The sequence below is a fragment of the Anomaloglossus baeobatrachus genome, chromosome 3 (genome assembly GCF_048569485.1).
Source record: "Anomaloglossus baeobatrachus isolate aAnoBae1 chromosome 3, aAnoBae1.hap1, whole genome shotgun sequence".
In the NCBI taxonomy this organism is placed as follows: domain Eukaryota; kingdom Metazoa; phylum Chordata; class Amphibia; order Anura; family Aromobatidae; genus Anomaloglossus; species Anomaloglossus baeobatrachus.
Window position 1 is genome coordinate 558,098,499 of NC_134355.1, and position 24,643 is coordinate 558,123,141.

General features: G+C 44.9%; 1 protein-coding gene across 1 annotated transcript in view; it reads right to left on the minus strand.

The window, feature by feature from the left end:
- Positions 1-24,643, minus strand: part of MYO7B (myosin VIIB) — a 266,503-nt gene that overhangs the window by 177,086 nt on the left and 64,774 nt on the right. The window contains exon 3 of the mRNA XM_075340840.1: positions 2,169-2,276. Coding sequence (XP_075196955.1) covers positions 2,169-2,276 — 108 coding nt within the window. The remainder of the gene's footprint in view (positions 1-2,168; positions 2,277-24,643) is intronic.

Below are 24,643 nucleotides of genomic sequence, written 5' to 3' on the forward strand. Positions count from 1 at the left end.
ACGATGGGGGTGGGTCGCATGCTAGCAATATCGGGCCGGATGTCGCAGCATATAAAGCCACCCTTAGGCAAGTACTTCCCTGTTTTGGAACCTATGGATTTTTGGTTTTACAACTCCCCTGCTTTACAACTTCCCTGTGAGAGTATTTGGGTTCAGTCATAATACTAGGGTCATTCTAGTTTGTACAGGGACCAGTTGCGTTCTTCTGCAGCATCTCCCTGCAGTACTTCCCTTTTTCTGTTACCCATGTGTGAGTGTGTTTACATTCAGTATTTATTTGTATTATTATTTACAGACTGACACTAACACTGTTATTTTCAAGGTTTTTGCAGCACTGCAGTAGTACATAAAAATCAGATTTAGGCCTTTGTGTCGCCTATCTGTAATAAAGAGCTGTGAACCCTGACATCCTATCCCTAAGTTATAAAATTCCAAAATCTGACTCAGCATTCCCCGCCTTTATTTTCTTTAGTCTCATTGATCTGTTTCTCTGTATATATGTGCCTTACTTGGAGGTTTTTCTGCTTTTATATGGTTAGAGAACTACTTGGTGGCACTTGATATTCTCAGTGGACTGTATTAATGTGCTCAGGAATCAGATGAGATTCAGCTCTACTGAAGTTTGAAGCTGCTGATGATGAATCTATAGCATAAAACTGTTGATTGTCCAGCAGATATTGTGTTCTTCACATTTGTGGCACAGAATACCTGACAACTTTGCAGCATACATAGCTATGGCAAATCTGTGCTATGTCAATATAATTTTATTCTAAGTTAATAAATAAAATCTGTTTATTGAACCGAAAATCTATTTATTGCTTTTCATATACACTGCATTCTCAGTCGCTGTGTAGCACCCACGAGGCAAGGGGTTAAATACTTGTCACCGGGCCAGGTGATGTCGGGTATGGGGATGTCATGGGTGGCTCTTTTGCCCGGTTTCGTGGCCCCGAGGTGTACAATAAAAGAAGGGGTTTGGGGGTGATGATGGTGAAAGATTGTTTTGTGACGCCACTTGTGGTACGCGGCCAGGGATTAGCCGCTGCTGCTGCCGCTGTCCTCCAGGGCTGATGGTAGTAGCAACTAAGATGTTTCTGCTCCCCACAGGTTGAGCGGGCCCCGGGGAGGATGATGAGAGGAGTAGTAATGGCGGGCGCTGAAACGCGGGGCACCGGCAAGGACAGGCGGACACAGTCTCTGCGGGTTCAAGGTTTTCTTTACTCACAGTCCTGGTTTACCCCAGCCAATCCTGAGCAATTCGAGGTCATCGCCAGTGTTCCCACTGTGAGTCCTTTCTGGTCGGGTCCCTCCAATCCTGGTTTAGGTGGAATAAGGAATGGGCTGTGGGTGTTTCCTGCACTCTCCGCAGACCCTGGAATCCCGTGAAGCTGTGAGGACCCGGGCTGAGCAGCCTGCTCCAAGTCACGGGTCTTGCAGTGCTCCCAGAAGTGTGAAGGTAGAGAGAATGTGTCTGGACCGAAGTCACGACTGTGCTCCTCACCTCAAGCTGTACCCGGGGCTAACTAACTATGTGTGGAAATGCTCCTTCCTTTTCCCCAAGTGATGCCCGCCCCCCAGGTGGTTGTCCTAGGTCCCATGCTTTGTGATGGCCACCCTCCTATCTACCCCAGGCCATCCCCCCGGTGGGAAAGCACCTAACTGTTTGTGGTTTGTGAATGTGAGAAACACCAGTGATTAACTGAGAAGAAGTGAAGAGTGGACCCAGCACCACAATCCAGTATATTAAAATATCAAAAATTTATTAGATATTAAAAAATCCAACGGATCCAAAACTTGAGAGAACATGCATAAGAGCACCTTATGCGTGTTCTCTCAAGTATTGGATTCGTTGGATTTTTTAATATCTAATAAATGTTTGATATTTTAATATACTGGATTGTGGTGCTGGGTCCACTTTTCACTCCTTCTCAACTATATACCAGCCTGGCCGGCCTGGAGGTCTACGAGCACCTGCAAGTCCTGGAGCGCAGTAGTTTTTTCTTACTGACCAGCGATTAACCTCTCCTTACCCGGGTTGAGTACTACACCTTAAGGGAGATACAGTACCCTGAGGCGACTAAAGCCTCAGGGACGCCACAGCTGCCCTTATTAAATTCTCCACTGTTAAAGGTTTTTGGTTTTTATTTAATTACATAAGATACACTTACCTTGCCATCATCATCTTCAAGCAACGTCTGTCCATTATGTGTATCCTTAACCACTGCACCAATGGGTACTCGACTGTCAGATGGGATTTCCAACCAGACATGTTCCCCCTATAAAAAAAAATAACATATATATTGTAACTACTACTAGTAACCAACATTGTGAATGGTGGAACACAAGCTTTATGTATAGTTTATCGCTCTGTATGTTTGCTAGACACACAAGTATTTAGGACCAGTCCAAGATATCAATATTGTCAATAAAACAACTTGTGCTGTAGATTACAGCCCTAAGCAGCATTTTGCTTTTATACAATGTAACTTTTTATGTAAAAGTATTTTAATACACGTGTCCAGTTACAATACAGATCTCTGTAACTAGAGTAAGATCGCTCAATCCTGACATTATAATAAATACCATAATCATCAAGAGACATCTTGAAGGAAATTGACACCACCCTAAAAGAATGCTCTTTTATGAAATAAAGACAAATCAGCATTTTATTTACTGACGTAATTGTGGCAAAGTGAGAATGAACATAGGACTTGTGAAACTAAAAGAAATGTCTTGGATTAAAGGCTTTAAACCTTTATCTTCCCCAGACAGGAAAGTATCCAGTTCAGTGGAGATGAGCAGATCGCTTCACGCAACTCCAATCCATGGTCCAGGTCAGTGCGCTCCGGCCATGGACAGGAGCGGCACCAATTTCCTGAGGTTCTGGGTTTCCCAGATACGGCGTTTGACTCATCGGTCTGGAGTGATGTCATATGTGCACACTGGTTATCCCTCACCAGCTCAATTACTCAAAAGCTGAGTCTCAGACTCCACAGGTTAAGGAGATTTGTACAGCTCCTATCCAAGGCCAGAGAACATTGACCTGGAGTGTGTGCTGGGTTGCGCAAAGAATTCTATAACAATAATAATCTTTATTTGTATAGCATCAACATATTCCGCAGCACTTTACAATTCAGAAGTTCATATACAAACAAACATTCATAAGTAAGCCTGAGAAGAATGGGGAAAATGCCACGCTGTCACGTGGAAAGACCACAGGGTAAATTCCAAGTGATTTTATTAGTCAATGTGTTTCAACAAGAACTCTCACCTTCTTCAGGACAGAATCACAATTACACAGACAATACAAGGAGGATATATATATACACCTGTATACGTTCACTTGATTTTAAAAAAAAGCGCTCATATTTAAACCAAGTGAGCGATCCCGGCAAATTAACCCCCTAAATTCTGCAATGAATGCGATCAGAGCATTTAGGAGGCAGGGAGAGAGATTGCTTACCTCTCTCTGGCAATCGGGTCCCTGTAATGCGATCACAGGGACCCAATTGATGTTGTTGACCCTAGGTCGTCACCATGACGACCCTGAGTTACTGAGCTATGGATCGCCTCACAGACCATGCCTGATGCCTGGTATGTGAGGTAAAGTGTCAAAGCTGCTGCAGCTCTGACACTTATAATCCTCTACAGTGATCAAGCTCTGCAGTGGATTATATTAGTGATCAGATCATTGAAATCGGTATCGATATCCCTAGCGAGCGTACCCGCCCCCTTCGGTTGTGCGACACGGGCAAATCGCTGCCCGTGGCGCACAACATCGTTTACACCCGTCACACGGACTTAACTTCGCTGTGACGTCGCTCTAGCCGGCGAACCGCCTCCTTTCTAAGGAGACGGTTCATGCGGCGTCACGGCGACGTCACACGGCAGCCGTCCAATAGAAGTGGAGGGGCGGAGATGAGTGGGCGGAAGATCCTGCACACCTCCTTCCTTCCTTCTTTTCCAGTGGACGCAGGTAGGAGATGTTCGTCGTTCCTGCGGTGTCACACGTAGCGATGTGTGGAACCGCAGGAACGACGAATAACATCGTACCTGCAGCAGCAATGATATTATGAAAAGGAGCGACGTGTCAACAATCAACGATTTTTGACGTTTTTGCGATCGTTGATCGTCACTCCTTGGTGTCACACGCTGCGATGACGCTAACGGCGCCGGATGTGCGTCACTAACAATGTGACCCCGACAATACAAACCCCGACACCCTTTAGTGCCCAATAAAGGAGCCAATTAAAAAAAATTTAAAAATTGATAAAAACATAAAAAAAACTGAAAATAAAGAACAAGAAAAATAACAAATGTAAATTTATGTAAAAGAACAACAAAAAAACAGCAAAACTACATATATTTGGTATTGCCGCATTCATAACAACCCAAGCTATAAAACTGTCACACTAGTTAACCACTCCACTGAACACGGTAAAAAAAATAAAAAAGTAGCAAAACCTGTGTCTTTTTATCATACAGCTGACAAAAAGTGGAATAAAATGAGATCAAAAAGTCATATACTGTATACAGGTGCATCTCAATAAATTAGAATATCATCAAAAAGTTACTTTTTATCAGTAATTCAATACAAAAAGGGAAACACATACATTATATAGAGTCATTACAAACATAGTGATCTATTTCAAGTGTTTATTTCTGTAAATGTTGATGATTATGGCTTACAGCCAATGAAAACCCAAAAGTCAGTATCTCAGAATAATTACCACAAAACTAAGTAAGTGTTTAAAATGGTCCCTTAGTCTGATTCAGTAGGCTACACAAGCATGGGAAACACTGCTGACTTGACAGATGTCCAGAAATCAGTCACTGACACACTCCGCAAAGGTCATTGCTAAAGAAGCTGGCTGTTCACAGAGTGCTGTATTCAAGCATATTAATGGGAAGTTGAGTGGAAAGAAAAAAGTGTCATAGAAAAAGGTGCACAAGCAACCGGGATAACCGCTGCCTTGATAGGATTGTAGAAAAATTATAGAATTATAGAAAAAGCTAATCAAAAATTTGAGGGAGATTCACAAGGAGTGGACTGCTGCTGTAGTCAGTGCTTCAAGAGCCACCACACACACGTAGCCATGACATGCGCTGTTTATTTTTAATTCTGCCTAACAAAAAGTGGAATAGAAAGCGATCAAAAACTATTATGTGGCCCAAAAATAGTACCAATAAAAACACCAACTCATTTCGCAAAAAAATAAGCCCTCACATGATCCTGTTGGCACAAAAATAAAAAAAACTATAGCCTTCAAAATCCGGTGGTGTTACAAACCTTTATTCTGTAAAAAGCGTTTTTAGTGTGATAGTTGCCAATCCTAAAAAAAAATAAAATAAACCTAGTATCGCTGTAATCGCTCTGACCCAAGGAATAAAGTCGCATATTCACTTATACTACAAGGTGCAAGGCGTAAAAAATAAATAAATAAATAAAGATAATTCTTCAAGCGCTATTGATTTGTTCATTCTGTTTCTAAAAGATCGCAGTACATCGTGGTTCATATTTATACTGAGCTCTATGCTGAGCGTTTGCATTACGAGTAAGGGTGCGGGCCCACTATCAGGGATAGCAGCGTTTTGCACATAGCAAGTTTTTGCTGCTTTCAAACTGCTGCGTTGTACAGAACATGCACAGTGGATGGATTTAGACAAATCCCATGCCCACTGCGATTCTTTTCTCAGCAACATAAACTGACCTGCGGTGCGGCTTCCCTAGATGCAGCATATCAATTTTATGCTGCAGAAACACGAGTGTCCTCATCTGAGAAAACAGAAAGTCCACAGCGCCCCAAACCCTGATAATGGGCATGAACAACTGAGGTCTCTTTCGGAAGACACTTGCGTCTACGGGAAGACATGCTGTGTTCAGAATACAGAGTGTGTGGATCATGGGCACACACCACAAATCTTTGTAAATTGTGATTCATACAAAATTTCCAACAGAAAATTCACAGTAATGGGAGAGTCACTTTGTCCTCACGTCTGGCCTGTGGTCCGGCGGTGTCCATTTTTTTTATGCCTCTTTAAGCAAGCACAAAAGTGCAGTCATCAGCAGTTTTGTTCACCTTTGAAAAGACGGACACCGCTGAACAGAGTCTAAACAGAGTCTTGAGTAACTCTGCTGCCTCATTAGTGAATGAATCACCTGAATCATATATTTTGGAGATGTAGATGGAAACCCCGATGTAAGTGCTCAGCATAGAGCACAGGATAAATGTGAACTGATGCAAAATGTTCTGTACCAAAATTGCCACCAAATAGCATTTCACTAAACCGACAAAAACACGAGTCCCCACTCAGGTCCATCATCAGTTAACGGAAATATAGGGGGCTTTCACATTACTTGTAGCACAAAACCTCTCTAAAAACGCTATGGCTCCCTCCCTCATAAAAAAGAAATCCAGCAAAATCTGCGCTTCCAAATCCAAATTCAAATGCGCCCCTCTCTTCTGAGCCCCATAATGTGCCTAAACCACAGTTACCATCCACATGTCTGGCATTGTTGTAGTGAGCATAGCCCGCAATGTACGGGGTGCAGGTTTACAGAAGCACGAGTTGGGTACAATGTACGGGCACTAAAATATACTGGACACAACAAGGAAAATTTGCAATTTTTAATTCTGCAACATTCACTGTGTTTGACACCATGGATATTTTCCAGAAACTAAATAGTCACTACACCCAGAGATAACTTCCCAGAGGGGTGTAATTTCCAAAATGTGGTTACCTGAGGGGATTTCTTTTGTTCTGGCACTTAAGGCCTCACAAAGTCAATTCAAATGTGAAGTGGTCCCTAAAATATGGTTTGTAAATTTTGTTGGAAAAATAAGAAATTGCTGATGAACTTTGAACTATTCTAACTTCCTAACAAAAAAAATATGATTCAAAAATTGCGCTGATGTAACGTAGGCATGTGGGAAATGTTATTTAGTAACTATTTTGTGTGACAGAACTCTCGGATTTATAAGCATAACATTTCAAAGTTTGAAAATTCCCAAATTTTCTAAAATTTCACCAAAGTTTTGATATTTTCACAAATAAATGCAAAAAATAACAGCCTAAATTTAAAACTGTCAAGAAGTACAATATGTCACTAAAAAAAGAATGTCAGAATCACCGGGATTTGGTGAAGTTTTCCAAAGTTATAACCTCTCAAACTGACACTGGTCAAAATTGTAAAAAATGGCCCGGTCAGGAAGGTATTTTCAGGCCCAGGGGTGAAGAGGTTAAGGAGTAGATTTTTTTGAGGATAGCCAAACAAATTCTCCCACCCTAAAAAGAAGGACTTTCCTACAACTATAGTTCGCAGTTCTCTTGGTCTTTTCATAAGTTACCATAAGACTTTTTTCAACCTCCCTCCATACCTTAAACAAACTTGAAAATATCTCTCTTCCTCTGGTACAGAGTACTGCAAACCAGAAAAATTTCCAAAAACAGAATGAGGTACAGGTAGCTGTGGAGGTGCGATTATTGAGAGCGAACTCAGCAAGAGACAGAAAATCCACCCAGTCCTACTGATTAGATGAAACAAAACATCTTACATACTGTCCTACCTCTTCATCCTTTCTGTCTTACCATTTGTCTCAGAATGATAACATTATTAGACTGAAAGAGTAATACCAGATCCGGAGCAAAAACAACGCAAAAAGCTAGTTAATAACTGAACCCCTCTATCTGAAATAATGTTCTTAGGCACTCCATGTAATTTCACAATATGTGAGATAAATAATGTAGCTAGACTCTTAGCTGTAGGCAATGTTTGAAGAGGAACCAAATTAACCATCTTGCTGAAATAGTCCACCACCACCCTCTCTACAGTATTACCATCAGAATTAAGTAGATCAGTGACAAAGTCCATGGAGAAATGCGTCCATGATTGAGACAGGACCTTGTTAGGTAAGAGAAAATCCGCTGAGGACTTGCAAGATGCTTTAACCCTGGTGCAAACTCTGCATTTCCAAACATATTCATCCACATCCTTACAAGCGTTCTGTCAACAAAAGACCCTCAAAATAGCTCTCCAAGTGGCAGAAGAACCAGAGTGACTGGCCAACATGCAAATCATGCACTTCCTTATTAGAAGATCTGTGCGTAAAGAGGATGGTACAAAAGGTTTATTCACAAGCAAGCCCTCTGCTGTACTATCCTGAGCCTCCTGAATGTGCTGTCTGAGATCAATCCCCAGAACACCAACCACAACCCCTTCATTAAGAATCTTACCCAGATTTACATCCCTCAACTCTGGAAGAAAGCTAAATGACAAAGCATCAGCCTTAATGTGATGCCCTGGCAAAACCAGGTAGTCACAGATAGGCCCCTACACAACACGTTTTCCCACTTAGGAAACACACAGCCGACCAAAAACCCTAGTCACCCCCCCTTAGGGAAAGACAGACACACCAGTGGGCGTGACCAGGCGGTTGGACACGCCCACCCAGGGGTCTAGACAGCCCGGGGCGGGAAAACAAGCAGTGTAGTTTGTAGTTCAGTTTGGAGAGGAGTGTGGGCTGGAGCTAAGTGTAGCTCCAACAGGAAAGTTCAAGTTGAACGGTACCAGGGTAGGAGCCCTGGTGCCTCTGGCTAGGAGGCAGACGGTGGTCTCCATCAGCAGGAGACGGAAAGACGGCTCGGCAGAACCGAGGTGGACTGGGACAGGGTTGTAGCACGCCGGTACCGACATAGGGAACCAACCCGGAAACCGTAGCACAAAGGGGGGTACTTGGACCCTGAAGCCAGAACCGGAAACAAGCAGACTGGTTAATTAGGACTAGAGGTCCTGTCCCACCCAAAGTTCCTCATAGAAGACAACAGCTCACTGATAGGGATAGGAGGTCACCGCCAGAGCCCATAGATCCCACGGGCTAGTGTCTGCGGGCACGGCTCCTTAGGCCACATCCAGCCGGGAGTGGACTCCTGAGTTTCAGACTAGGAAGTCCACCTTACACAAAACAGTGCAGAGGAAAAGGATAGAGACCACCAGCCGGGTGGGGGACTCGAATGCAACCGGCCGCGGCACTGCAAACCAGCACCTTGGTTTACCAGAGACTTGTGTGATTTATTGACTGTGAGTAATCAAACCTCCCCCTTGCCGTCGCTATACCCTGCACCAGACACTGGGCCCCGGGGCAACCATCCCTACCCACGGAGGGGTTAACATCCAGCTTGTGCTACATTTCCCCCGGGTGCCCAATCACAGCAGCGGTGGTGTCCCAACTCACCACACACCATGGATGGCATCCCAAACTCAATACGGCCTAGCCCGTACATCTACGTCCCCCCATTTATTCGGCGTGTCCGCGAGACTCCCGGGTCCGGAGACCCTCGAGCAACTACCCCAGCAGGCCCTGATCCGAGCAGCGCTGGCTGCTGGCACAGGGGCGGCACACTTAACCTTCTTAGATCCAGGGAGATAAGTCACAGAAAAAGTCAAACTGGGCAAAAAAAAAGTGCCCACCGGGCCTGTCTTGTGTTTACACATTTAGTGACGTTAACAAACAGCTGGTTTTTATGGTCGGTGAAGACTGTCACATTATGTTTAACCCCGTCTAACCAATATCGCTTCCCTTCAAATGCTCTCTTAACTGCCAAAAGCTATCAGTCCGCAATATCATAGTTTGACTCTGCTTGCGAGAACTTCTGAGAAAAAAAAATGCACAAGAATGAAGGTAACCATCATTTTTTGCGAGAAAACCGAACCCATCCCCACAGAAAATGTGTCTACCTCAACTACAAAAGGCAAATCAACCTTGGGTTGACTGAGGAGCTGTCATGATTGACTCCTGGCTCAGCTGGAGCTGAGCCTTTTTTTAGTTTCACTTCTGATGCAGGTCACGTTAGGGGTTAATCCTTCCTGCCTTGTTCTGGAGGTCAGGCTGCTTTATTAGGGCACTGTTTCTCTTGGACTTCGCCAGTGATATTTCTGGCTCTTCTGTGTTCTGCTCTTAAGTGACCTGTTGTCTGCCCTGCCCCCTCCTGACCTCCGTGTTCACCTGACCTGTTAACCTCCTCTGTTGTCTGTTTCCATCAGTGTCTCTCCTGCTGTCTCCCTGTTCGTTCCTTATCTGTTTACCTTAATTCTGTCTTGTCTTCCCACTCCCCCTCGCTTCTAGGCTCTGATTTCCCGGCTACTGACTATTTGCTTCCCTCTGACTACGTTTAGACTTTGCCCTTGTGTACTTACAAGACCTCATGTTGTGACACGGCTTTCTGACGATTCTACTGCCATCTGGTGGGCTTGACTAGTATTACCTCTGCTAGGGAATTCCCTGCTCATACGTTTCCTCCACTTTTACGCCCCCTAGTGGTTTACCAGCTAACTACCTTCTCAGATAGTTTCAGGAATCCTCTCAGTCCGACATTACTGCGCTGTACTGCTATTGTACATCTTAGAGTACAGCGTGACAGGAGCCTTATAGAAGGTTGTCTTGAGAGCAGCAAAGGCCTCAACAGCCTCATATGACCAAGAAAGGTAATGAATATTCCTCTTGGTCTAATTGGTAAGAGGTTTTACAATAACTGAGAAATTATTAATGAACTTTCAATCGTATTAGCAAAACCTAAGAATCTCTACAATGCTTTAAAGTTAGTAGGTTGTACCCAATCCAGGATGGGTTGTACCTTAATGTGGTCCATCTGAAACCCCGATAAAGAAACAAAGTGACCCAAAAAATGTACCTGTTGAACCTAAAAGTCACATTTCGGCCAATTTGATAATTAAATGATTGTCACAAAGAATTTGAAAAACTTTTCGAACATGCTTATGATGCTCTTCAAGAGAACTTGAGTAAATCAATATGTCATCCAAATAAATCACAACAAATCTACCTACCAGAGGGCAAAAATTTTAATTAAGTTCTGAAAAACAGCTGGAATATTAGTCAACTCGAATGGCATCACCAAATTTTCAAAGTGACCCTCGGGTGTATTGAACTCTGTCTTCCACCATCACCTTACTGAATACGTATGAGGTTATACACCCCATAAGATACATTTTAGAAAACCGTTTGGCTAAAATTAGTTGATTAAGCAAGTCAGGTATAAGAGGTAAAGGATATGGATTACGAAAAGTTATCTTATTAATCTCTCTCAAATCCAAGCATGGATGCAAAAATCCATCTTTGTTCTCAACAAAGAAAAACCCATAAACTATTGAGAGGTAGATGGCCGTATACGCCCTTAGGCCAGACTGTTTTGCATATACTCCTTTAATAAACCTCTTTCTGGAAGAGAGAAATTAAACAAATGGGATGTGGGCATTTTAGCATGTGGTATGAAATCGATGGTGCAATCATATGATCTATGTGGAGGAAGAACTTCACACTCAGTCTCAGAAAACACATCCTCAAAATCCTGAATAAATCCAGGAAGATGGGATGCCACAGATGCTAAGGACTTGGGTATGCAACTGGAGGAACAAAAGTCCCCCACAAGACTTAAGGGTACTTTACACGCTGCGATATCAGTACCGATATCGCTAGCGAGCGTACCCGCCCCCGTCGGTTGTGCGACATGGGCAAATCGCTGCCCGTGGTGCACAACATCGCTAACACCCGTCACACAGACTTGCCTTCCGTGCGACGTCACTCTGGCCGGTGATCCGCCTCCTTTCTAAGGGGGCGGTTCGTGCGGCGTCACAACGACGTCACTCGGCAGCCGTCCAATAGCAGAGGAGGGGCGGAGATGAGCGAAACATGCCGCCCACCTCCTTCATTCCTCATTGCCGGTGGACGCAGGTAAGGAGATGTTCGTCGTTCCTGTGTGCTGCTGCAGGAACGACGAACAACATCGTACCAGCAGCAGCAACGATATTAAGGAAATGAACGACGTGTCAACGAGCAACGATTTTTCACGTTTTTGCGCTCGTTGATCGTCGCTCATTGGTGTCACACGCTGCGATGTCGCTAACTGCGTCGGATGTGCGTCACTAACGACGTGACCCTGACGATATATCGTTAGCGATGTTGCAGCGTGTAAAGCACCCTTTTACTCTCCAGTCTCCCAATTGATGATAGGATTATGTTTAAGCAACCAGGGCATGCCTAACAACAGTTTAGCAGGTAAAGACAGAAGGTTCATGCGTGAAATAGATTCTTTCCCACCTTCATGTACACATTCTCCACCTTGGAAGTAACATGACTTTCATTAAGGGGAGAATTATCAATCGCTGACACCTGAATAGGATACCCGAGAGGAGAACAACACTGTACCCACATTCATTAGTGAAATCACTGTCAATAAGATCTAAGGCAAAGCCCAAATCTACAAATGCAGAGGTGACAATAAACCCAGATTTTGGACTCAAAAACAATTGTAGAAAAAACCCAGATGCATGTATGAGACATCATTTCAGAACCTGTCTGATTAGACCTTAATATCTTTTAAAGTTTTTTCCTTAAGAAATGAATTCTTGTTCTTGAATAAGTAAATCATAACATGACCAGAATGACAACAGTACAAGCAGAACCCAGCAGGGGTTGCCAGTTGAGTTACCTCCATGGACTATTGGCAGGTCCCAATTTGCATAGGTTTGCCCATGTCCACTGAATAAGAGGAGGGAGTCACTAACACACCCTTTTTTTCATACTAAAAAGTGCATTACAGGAGTTGTGACTTGACCAGTTGAGTGATTCATTGCAACTCTTTTACTGGTTCCAACCAAGATAAGATGCCAGTTTTGCACCTTTTATCTTTTCAGCCTCATCGTTCTTATTTCTAAGACATTTGGATAAATGAATAGCCAGTGACATTGCCTAATATATCCCATCATGACTGTAATCTTACTAGAAAGTCCCTGACAAAACTGACTGCACAGAGCTGGATTGTTCCAGGTTCCCATTGCCCAACATCTGAACTAGGAGCAATAGTCCTCCACCTTATTACCCTGTGTCAACCTGCGGATCACTGACTTAGCAACTGCAACCTTATCGGGGTCATCGGAAATGAGACCTAGTGCAGAAAGGAAAGAGTCTACAGAGGTGAATATTGGAGAATCCTCAGAAAATGAAATCTCCAAGCCTGAGGATCCCCAAGGAACAAAATCATAATAATGCCTACTCGGTGCACTTCTCCCCAGAGAACACTGGACGGAGGCAAAAATATAGTTTACATGAACATATACAGTTGAAACCATAGGTTTACATACACTATCTAAAAAGACACACATGCATGTTTTTCTCACCATCTGACATGAATTCAGAATAAACCTTTCCCATTTTAGGTCAATTATGATTATCAAAAACTATTTATATTTGCCAAATGGCAGAATAATGAAAGAGAGGGAACGTTTTAGGGCATTTTTATTACTTACCTCAAAGTCAAAAGTTTACATATACTAAGGGGTACTTTGCACACTACGATATCGCAGGTGCGATGTCGATGGGGTCAAATCGAAAGTGAATCACATCCGGCGTCGCAGTAGATATCGTAGTGTGTAAATCCTTTATTATACGATTAACGAGCGCAAGAGCGTCGTAATCGTATCATTGGTGTAGGGTCCGACATTTCTATAATGCCCCTGCAGCGACGGTACGACGTTGTTCCTCGTTCCTGCGGCAGCACACATCGCTGTGTGTGAAACCGCAGGAGCGAGGAATATCTCCTTACCTGCGTCACCGAGGCTCACGCCGGCTATGCGGAAGGACGGAAGTGGGCGGGATGTTTATGTTCCACTCATCTCTGCCCCTCGGCTTCTATTGGCTGCCTGCCATGTGACGTCGCTGTGACACCACACGACCCGCCCCCTTAGGAAGGAGGCGGGTCGCCGGCCAGAGCGACGTCGCAGGGAAGGTAAGTGCGTGTGACGATGCTGTAGCGATAATGTTCGCTACGGCAGCAATCACAAGATATCACTGCTGCATAGGGGCGGGGACTATCACGCTTGGCATCGCAAGCATCGGCTTGCTATGTCGCAGCGTGCAAAGTACCCCTAAGAGTACTATGCCTTTAAACAATATGGGAAAGCCCATATGATGATGTCATGTCTTTGGAAGCTTCTGATAGGTTTACTGGTAACATCTGAGTTAATTAGACACACCTGTGGATGTATTTTAATACACACCTGAAACACACTGCTTCTTTGAGTAGCATCATGGGAAAATCAAAAGAAATCAGCCAAGATCTCAGGAAGAGAATTGTAGACTTTCACAAGTCTAGTTCATCCTTGGGTGTAATTTTCCAGATACCTGAATGTGCCTTGTTCATCTGTACAAACAATTATACTCAAGTAAAAACAAGATGGGAATGTTCAGCCATCATACTGCTCAGAAAGGAGACAGGTTCTGTGTACCAGAGATGAGTGTGTTTTGGTCAGACATGTGCATATCAATCCAAGAGCAAAAGCAAAAGACTTTGTAAAGATGCTGGCGGAAGCTGGTAAGATTGTGTCATTATCCACAGTGAAACAAGTATTGTATCAACATGGGCTGAAAGACCACTCTGCCAGAAAGATTGTGTATATAAACTTCTGGTTTCAATTGTATGTGTAACACATGACCCATAATATCACCTTAAAGTTGCCGCATCATCATTAGCTGATTCTGCCAACTATTAAAGTATGAAATGACTTTCAATAAAAAGAGAAAAGAAGCGTTTCATGTGTGAGTCAGGGCACTTTCACACTTGCGTTGAACGGCATCCGTTGCATTGCGTTGTGTGACGGCTGCAACGGATGCGTTGCATATAGTGGCACAACAGATGCAACGGATCGTACAAAATAACGCAATCCGTTATCGTTTTTTTTTCTTGACTTTACTCATCTGGGCATGCGCAGTTGTGTAAAGATGGTTGCGTTAACGGAATCCGTCAAATGAGAGATTCTAACGGAATCCGCCACCATAGGCGTCCATTATACAAACAAAGGACGCCAATGGAATCTTCCAGGTTGCGTTTTTTCGACACTCTGCCAAGCGCAGAAAAACGCTACATGCAGCGTTCCATCCGCCAGGCGGATGCAACGCAGCGTCAGCTGACGGATGCAATGCAAGGCCATCCGTTGGTATCCGTAGCTAATAGAAGTCTATGAGAAAGAAAATGGTTTCCTGCAATGGTTACCGTAATTCCTCAAGGCGGTGGGATAGCAACGGATGCCATTCAACGCAAGTGTGAAAGCGCATTCAGTCATGCAAGAAAATAGGAACACGTGGACAGAAGAACCGTCACGCTCACCTTATGATGCTGATGAGAAACTCCCAGTGCATTAGCTGCACTGACCGCAGACCCACAGTACACCACCGAGCTGAAGTAGGAGGCAGAACTAAAAAGGAAGGTCTTGTCTGGGCGCTGTACAGAAAGGAAATCACCAGCAGTATTTTGCATCATTGAAGAGTTTATTCAGCTGAACAAACTCTTCTTTGATGTACACTTGTGACGCCCTGGACCCCAGGGGTCACAGGTTACTACACTCACCGCACACCCCCCACATTAGAAAGGTACCACCAGTCAACCACAAAGACCTGATTGCCTCCCTCAGAGTCAGACAGGCACACCAGGTGGGCGGAGTCAGGCGGAAAGATATGCCCCCCCAGGAGTCTGCTGGCCTGAGGCAGGAACACAGTAGACAGTTCAGTTCAGTACAGCAGAGTGGAAAGTAGTGGAGTACGGTTCTGCGCGGGGCCTGGGTGGGAGCCTAGGACCCCCCAAATAGTCAGGCAGGCAGACGGCAGTGGCCGCCTGCAGGAGACCGGGAATACGACACCAGGCAGGGTACTCAGAACCCCAACTAGGCTATACGCCACCACCATAGTTGAATTAACTGATTGCGGTCTGGACCTCAGGGGTTCATTCTCATCAAAGTCCCGATTGAAGGCAACAGCCCAACCCGTCCGGATAAGAGCCACCGCCAGAGGCCAGAGATCCAAGGGCCAGCGTCTGCGGGCAAAAGGGGCTCCTACGACACATACACGCCGGGGAGCAGACTACTAGTGCCCAGGCACAGTGGTCATACTACAAACACAGGTGCAGGAGAAAGGCGGACATTGCCAACCCGAGGAAGCTGCAGCCGACTGCGGGCCCCGTCCATCCCTCCGTTTGGTTTACCAGTGACTCTGTGTGGTTTAATCGTGAGTACACCAGTGCCAGCCGGCACCGCACCGCGCCGCACCGCAACCCTGCGCCCTGCACCCCGGCCCTCGCACAACCGGGCCCCGGGACCATCATCCCCTACCCACGGAGGGGTCAACACCTAGCTGCGCCACTACACCACTCCCGGGAGTCCCCATACCTTCACTGCAGCGGTGGAGTCCACCATCACTACAACCCGTGGGTGGCGTCACGTACAATCATCCCAAAACAAAACACCCGCATTCCCCCGCACGTAGCGCCAACCCCCCCCTTGCAGAGTGACGTGACCCCCGGGTCCGTGAGAGGCTCGAGCCACCGCCCGCAGTATGACTACGGATCCGAGCGGCTCGGCGGCCGCAGCCGAGGACGCAGGGCGATACACACTCATACTGGGGATTTCATGTCTGTGCAGCGCCTAGATAAGACTGTTCCTATTTAGTTCTGCCTCTTACTTCAGTATAAAATGACTGTCAGTAACAGTAGATCAAATTCAATTTGGGGTTGAGCCCTCCCAGCTGCCTCAGCAAATATTCAAAAGAACTCTCAATTTAAAAGCTTATGTCGATGATCCGTTTTGGGACTCTTTTAATCCTCTTAAATGACGAGATAAAGCGGATATGTTCACTGCATTGCTATTATTAATGTCTGGAAGCTATACACTGCCTTGAGAAATTATTCATATCCTGTGAACTTTTCCATATTTTTTCACATTACACCCACAAATTTAAATGTATTTTATACCAACACAAAATATTTGTGAAGTGTAAAAGAAATAATACCTGGTTTTCTAAAAATGGTATTAACATAAATCTGAACATTTTTATGTTTTTGTTTTCAATCCACCGAGTTAATTGTTTGTAGGACCACTTTTCACTGCAATTACTGCTGCAAGTGTGACGCCCCTGGACTATTCAGGTCGTCACAGGGTAATGCACAAACTGCCCTCCCCGTGCAATATTCAACCCCCCATGGTTTTGGGTCTCTATCCTACGGTACAACCTCCACCAGCATTCAAAAATCCTAGATACACTTTGCACCACACCTGTCAGACACACCAGTAAGCTGCTTAAGCAAGAATAGGGTCGCCCACGTAGGGGTCAGACAGGGAGGTGGGAGGTGTTAAGTTAGTGGAGTGGTAGCCCTCGAGCTGAGAGGAGCTCTGAGGAAGCTGGGAGTTGTAGCTCCCAGGGGAGAAGTAGACTAACCCATCAAGGAGGATGATCAGCAGCCTGGTCCTATCACCGGTCTGGGACCGAAGGCACGTCGGGGTACACGGACTCTAGGTCGGGGAGAAGCTTCAGGCGACCAGGCAATTAACCTGCGGAGGACAGGGCCTTTATGGACTGTTCCCACCAAGCTCAGAGATCGGGGGCACTAGCACAATGATGGGGATAGGGCTTTTCTAGCAAGCAGCCCACTGAAATCCCAACTGTGATCTCCTGATAGCAGGCTCCTTCACTTAGCCATAGTGGGGAGCGAGGCCCGAACAGCTCCAAGCTACCGGGCCACAACGGACAATCTAAACTTTTGTGCCAGGAGGCAGGTTACGGACCACCAGGCAGTGCTGCAGGGGGCGGGACCCAGACGAGTTTCCCTTGAGAGGCAACGGCAGTCAGAGACTTCGATTTACCCTGTTGTCAGCGTCTGCTTCATTGCTGAGTGAGTACCCGACTGGCCCCTGCACTGCAAACCCACATCACCATCCAGAGTCCCGGGGCCTACCCCTACCCGTGGAGGGTAATGTCATCTAGCTGCCCCACTCCATCACCCCGGGTACTCAAAACGGCAGCGGCAGTACTCTCAATTACCGTACACCATGGGTGGCGTCATGAACTATATCAATTCCCCTGTTAATACCCCCTTTTCATTTGAGTGTGGCCCCTAGCCCTCGGGTCCGGAGACCCTTGAGCCATGAGCAATCATCACCCCCGGATCTGAGTGGTTCGATCCGCTGCAGGGGCGGCACACAAGCCTTTTTGGTTATGACTAAATTAGCTTTGCACATCTAGAGGTTGAAATTATTGCCCATTTTTCTTTTTTAAACTAGATCTACCTAAGTGAGATTGTATGAAGAGCATCTGTGAACATCGATTTTCACGTCTTGTCACAGACTCTCAAAGAAATTTAAATCTTGACTTTGACTGGGCCATTCGAACACATGAATATGCTTTGATCTAAACCGGGGGTCTCAAACTCGGCTGGGTGTAAGGGCCTCACATAGAAAACTTTTTTTTGGGGAGCCACATTCTTTGCAGGAAAAAGTGACATTTTTAGTAATACACTGTGTTTTTTTCTATGCACCTTTTTTCAACATTATTCGCTTGTTTACTATAACAAACATGCACTTTTTTTATTTCACTTTATATTGAAAGAAGAATTTTTAGTGGTAAAAAAAAGTCATCCTTTATATTTATTAAATTTTTTTCCATTTTATCCACTTCTTGTAAGTGTTGGAATTTTACAATTAGGTTTAGCACCATATAGTAATTTTGGCCAACATATTGTAGGCATGTTCTCATCCTGGTCCTCATCTTGTAGTAATGTGCCCATCTTGTCCCCTGTAGTAATGTGCCCCATCTTCTCCTCTGTAGTAATGTACCCATATTGTCTCCTGCAGTAATGTGCCCATCTTGTCATCTGTATTAATGTACCCATCTTGTCCCCTGTAGTAATGTGCCCATCTTGTCCACTGTAGTAATGTGCCCATCTTGTCCACTGTAGTAATGTGCCCATCTTGTCCTCTGTAGTAAAGTGCCCATCTTGTGCCCGGTAGTAATGTGCCCATCTTGTCCCCTGTAATAATGTTTGTATCTATGCCACATTATGGCGTTTTCACATACACACATTAAAACCCCCACATTCTTCTCACCTGTCGTCCATTCCCTTGGTGTCCTCTTTCCTGTTTCTTGCAGCCTGTAGGCTCCCTGACAATCGCGGCCCTATGCTGGGGGCGCAGCCATCTGTAATTTACTTCATATGATTGATCTCCACCGCAGCACAGAGGAATGCTCTGCAGAGCTTCAACAATGACAGCTGCCGGCCAATCAAAGGTCAGGTCATACAACGAGCTGCTGGCCTCTGACTGGCTTGCGGCTGCCATTTGTGAAGCTCTGCAGAGTGTTCCTCTGTGGTGCAGTGGAGATTAATAATCTGAAGTAAAACGCAGATGGCTGTGGCTCCTGGCATAGATCCACAATTGTCAGGGGGCCTGGGGCCGCGTGTTTGAGACCCCTGATCTAAACCATCCATTGTAGCTCTGCCAGCATGTTTAAGGTTGTTGTCCTGCTGGTTGGTGAATCTACGCCCCAGTCTCAAGTCGTTTTCCTCCAGCATCGCCCTGTATTTAGTTTCATCCATCTTTCCAGCAACACTACCCAGCTTCCCTGCCTCTGCTGAGGAAAAGCATCCCCACAGCATGGGAAATATTTAGAAAGCTATGTATTATCTCCTTTTCACTACACAAATACTTGCTACGTTTTCATTAAATCATAATAAAATACATTTATGGGTGTAACGTGAAAAAATGTGGAAAAGTTCACGTGGTATGAATACTTTTTGAAGGCACTGTGGGTCTGTTGGGGACACCACATATTGCTTTTTGAAAGTATCATATGTGGCCCAGTAGACCACATATGTAATTACAATCAGCGTCAGACTGGCTACCGGAGGAATCTCCAGTAATGCCAGGCCTGGATTCAGGTACCTGCATTGCACTCCAGAGCTCTCAGCTGAGCTCCAGAGTGCAGCCTAGACTATACCGCGAGCGCCGAGTGATTGATTCTTCGGCGCTTGTGGTTCAGTTCATGACAGCTGCAGACAGGCCGGGCTGATCTCCGGAGTTCAGGTGAGAGCACCGAAGATCACCCTGGCCTGTCTGCAGCTGACATGAACTGAACCGCAAGCGCCAGGGAATCAATCACTCGGCACTCGCGGTACAGTCTCGGCTTCCCGCCGGAGCTCAGGTGAGAGCTTCGGCGTGCAATGCAGGTCCCTGAATTCAGGCCTGGCATTACTGGATATTCCTCCGGTAGCCAGTCCGATGCTGATTACAATTACTATTTTATATTTTGTTTTTAAGTCTAGACCATCTCAAAAATGTTGGGGTGGACTTTTAGCAGGAGATCCATTACCCATTACGTCTACTTAGGGATTTCCCGTTTTGCGGTATGCTAATTTTGTGTAGCTTATTCGGCAACTTGCAACCATAAAAATGGAGAGGGCTAAACTCTCTAACCCTGTCCCAATGCCTTTACTGAAACCATGGATAGGCTTCCAATAGGGAATGGGGCTCCGATTCTGTCCCAGAGACATTTATCTACCAATTTATAGGTTTATTAGAGTCCCATGATGCTACCCAAGGAAGCAGTGTGTTGATTTGCATTAAAATACATCCAGAGGTGTGTCTCTAATTAAATGATATTTTACCAATAAACCTATCAGAAGCTTCTAAAGGTATGACATCATTATATGGGCTGTCTCATATTGTTTAACAACATAGTACTCTTAGTGGATGTAAACTTTATAAAAAATGCCATAAACATTCTCTCTCTCATAATTCTGGGATTTGGCAAATATAAATATAAATAATTTTGGTAATCCTAATTGACCTAAAACTGGAAATATTGATTCTGATTTCATGTCAGATGTTGAGAAAACATGCATGCCATATATTTTGTTTTATAAGACGCACCCCAAATTTAGAGGAGGAAAATAAGAAAAAATAATTTTTAATGTTAAAATGATGGTCAGTCTTATAATTCTAGTGTATCTTAATCGTAATGCTCACCAAGAGGGAGCAGTGCTGGTGGAGCGGATCAGGAAGGTCACAGGAGGCAGGGTAGGCAACTCTGCAGGCTCAGAGGAGGGGGTGTTGCGGGTTCAGGAGGGTCGTCGATACTGCGGACTTGGGGGAGGGTCGTCGATACTGCGGACTTGGGGGTTTATTGGCAGGTGCCATTGACTCCCTTGGATATGGCTTAACGGGGTGACGGTGGGTCATAAGAGGCAGGGTCACAGGCCATGCTCGCCCATCACTACCTGCAGGCTTAAAATTCTTACATATTTCATAGTTCTTACCATTGAAAGCAAAGAGGAGTAAAAAAAATGCAGTTGAAGTTTTTGCTGCGTTTTTTCTGTGTTTTTTGCTATATTTTAGTCGATGAAACTAAGTTTAGTTAAACATGTACTGTAGACAAATGACACATCAAAAACACAGCAAAAACGCCAAAAACCCACAGCTTCTTTACCGCTAAGAGAGCAGGATTTGTTGCCAAAAAAAGCCTTGTGAGAACATAGCCTAAGACCACAAGGTATCATTTTTAATTCTATGTATCACTTCAATATTTCAGAGTCCCATCAGGTTTTCAGATCTTTGACCATCATTGTATTTAATTATTTCATTTGTGTTTTAAGCCCTCGTTATGTCTGATCATTTTTGACATTTGTATTCATGGTGATGATAGAAGCAGCCTTATTTCCACCAGCACTGCAATCCTCTACATTCATTAAACAAATTGCTTGTCTCAACATTCCAGCTAGTTGCATGATTAGACATAAAAACTAACGACGTTCCTTTATTAACAGCAGGAAAGCAGGCGCACTGCCTAAGACTCCCTTGGTACACATGCCAAATAAAACATGTGGTTAGCTCATCGCTCGCACAATCTCTGAACAAGTGCACGAATAAGATCAGGAAAACAAAATGCAAAATGTAGGTCAACGAAGAGACCAGCGTTATAGATAGGAGGTTTCATACAATTTATTATTATTGGCAAATATTACTAAAACATGTAATTCATGCATTGATGACTCAAGCAGCTTGCAATGAAAAGCAACAACAAAAACAACAATTACACAGACAGACCCATCAAAAATGTTGATGAATAAAACTAATTTGACTTTTTTGTTGGCAGTTCACATTAGAGTAAAGTTGGCCATTCTGAAGACAACCGGCTCAGCCGACTACCCCGTACATCTTCTATGAGTAGTACACCGGCATGTAGCTTATCTCATGGAGAACAATGGTATCGGCAGTCCGAAATTAGACATGAGCGATGAACATCTCTCTCGACCATCAGTCGACCAGTATCTCCATACACAATACAGTCAGCCGAACCATCTACCGTATATTGGTGGGTCAGGCAATATTAGTCTAATGTGTATGGGGCTTTAACTCTACGATGTAAGGAGAGAGAAGGATCAGACCTGCTGAATTTGGTGTCCATTGCTCAATCCTTATGTTCTCTTTGGAGATAAGTCGGAGCCAGTGTAGTCTGGCCCAACTTCTTCAAAGAAAACAAAGGAGCTCTTGGCCAAGTCTTCTTGTATATGGGAAAGTCAGGAAAGACAGCGGTCCGCCAAATGATCATTCAGCTGACAGCTGATGGGTATGGTACAAAAATATTAACAAATTCTCAATACAAAGAAGACAAATGTACACCAACACACACCAGCCATATGTATACCAAAGGGACATTTGTTATGGCTTATGTCTGGCGAAAAAAGACATATATACAGTCAGACATATATATATTGTAAGAAATTGTCAGTGTATACAGTACAAGAAATGTAATGTCTAAATGTCAGGTGCATCTAGTATGCTTGGACATACTTTACTTTATCACTTCAGTTTCTATACGTAGTAAATGGCATCTGCTAGGAATGTCAATTATTTAATGGTCTCAATGTAATTGACAAAGTCAAAGGCTGCTATATAATAGCTTAGGTCATAAGTAGTTTTCTGTTATAAAGACCAAGGAACTGTTCAATATAGTAAATCTATGTTTAGGTAAATTGATGAATTAAAAGGAATTTCTAATGCAAAGAGAGGATACTGGTTTATCTCTGAAATCTATAGTGCAGAACGGTTACAGATATGGTGCACTTGAATGATCTGCCTAGAATAAAACTTTGGAACAAGTTCAGCAGTTATATGAGCAGGACGAGGCCATAGCTTTTAGGGATACAGAGAAAGCAGTCACACCCCGGGTCTTATGTCTAAGCAGAAATGCTCCTTTGTCATGTATAAAGACATTGGTAATATAAATTATATACAGGAGGTGGTGAACCCTGATACAGATTTTGCATTTGGTGACAGCAGATGAGGAAGAACTTAAAGGGGTTGTCCGGCCTTAGGCTACAAGTCTGCAGTCATGCTATCTGAATCCTTGCATTATGCATACTGTGTACTGTGTGGATTCTCCAGGGCAAGGCGCGAAATTGTAAGTATGTGATTTCCATACATGAGGGTTACGTGCAGACTAGACTTGAGCGAGGCCGGATACATCTAAATCGGAATGTGGCCAGAAGTATGCAAATCGTTTACTTACATTCACATGACCACCAGCTCTTTGTAGCAGCAAATCGCCACAAAGAGCAGTGTGAGGATATACAAGTCGGCAGTGAAATAGAGTGCCTGCAGACTTGTAGTCTAAGACCAGACACCCCCTTTAATAGCAAAAAAATAATAATAGCACAGAATGTAACACACAAAGTATATCAAATAGGGTACATACAATTACAATATATAATGATTGTTATATTGACAGAATACAGACAATCCCTTTCTGTAATATTCTACTATATTATTATGATTAGTGACCAAATGTAGAACTGGTGGAGGAAGGTTGAACTAGATGGACCTAGGTCTTTTTTTTCAACCTAAGTAACTATGTACCTATCTATATATATAATTGCCTTATTCTGTCTGTCTGTCTGTCTGTCTGTCTTGCTCCAAAATTGTGTCCTTACGGTGACAAACAGCGGATTGGCCGCTGGGCTCGCCATGGCCCCGCCCCCCGCACGGACTGGCCGCTCGGCCTGGACCCGCCCCCTCACGCATTGGATGCTCGCCCCAAACAGCAGATTGGCCGCTGGGCTCGGCATGGCCCAACCCCCACACACGGATTAGCTGCTCGGCCTGGACCCGCCGCTCGGCCTGGAGCAGCACCCTCACGCATTGGACGCTCGCCCCAAACAGCGGATTGGCCGCTGGGCTCGGCATGCCCCCGTCCCCCCACACGGATTTGCCGCTCGGCATGGACCCGCCCCCTCACTCGCCCCAAACAGCGGATTGGCCGCTGGGCTCGCCATGGCCCCACTCCCCCACACGGATTGGACGCTCGCCCCAAACAGCGGATTGGACGCTTGGCTCGGCATGGCCCCGCCCCCACACAAGGATTAGCCGCTCGGCCTGGACCCGCCGCTCGGCCTGGACCAGCCCCCTCACGCATTGGACGCTCACACTCACTCTCACACACACCTCACACACACATCAGATCGCATCCACGTCCTGCAGCGGCGGAACACACACACATCAGATCACACACACCTCACACACACATCAGATCGCATCCACACACTCACAACTTCCAGTGATATCGCTTGCTTCTCGGCAGCGATACTGTGCGTGCAGTGACCTTCCAGGACCTGCAGAAGATCACATGGCCAGAAGCATGTGGTATCTCCGGATGTTGTGAGTGTGAGCGCGTATGTGCAATATCGTCAATGTGTGTGTGCGTGTATGCGATCGGGTGTGTGCGTGTATGGGGATGGCGCACGATGAGGAATGCGC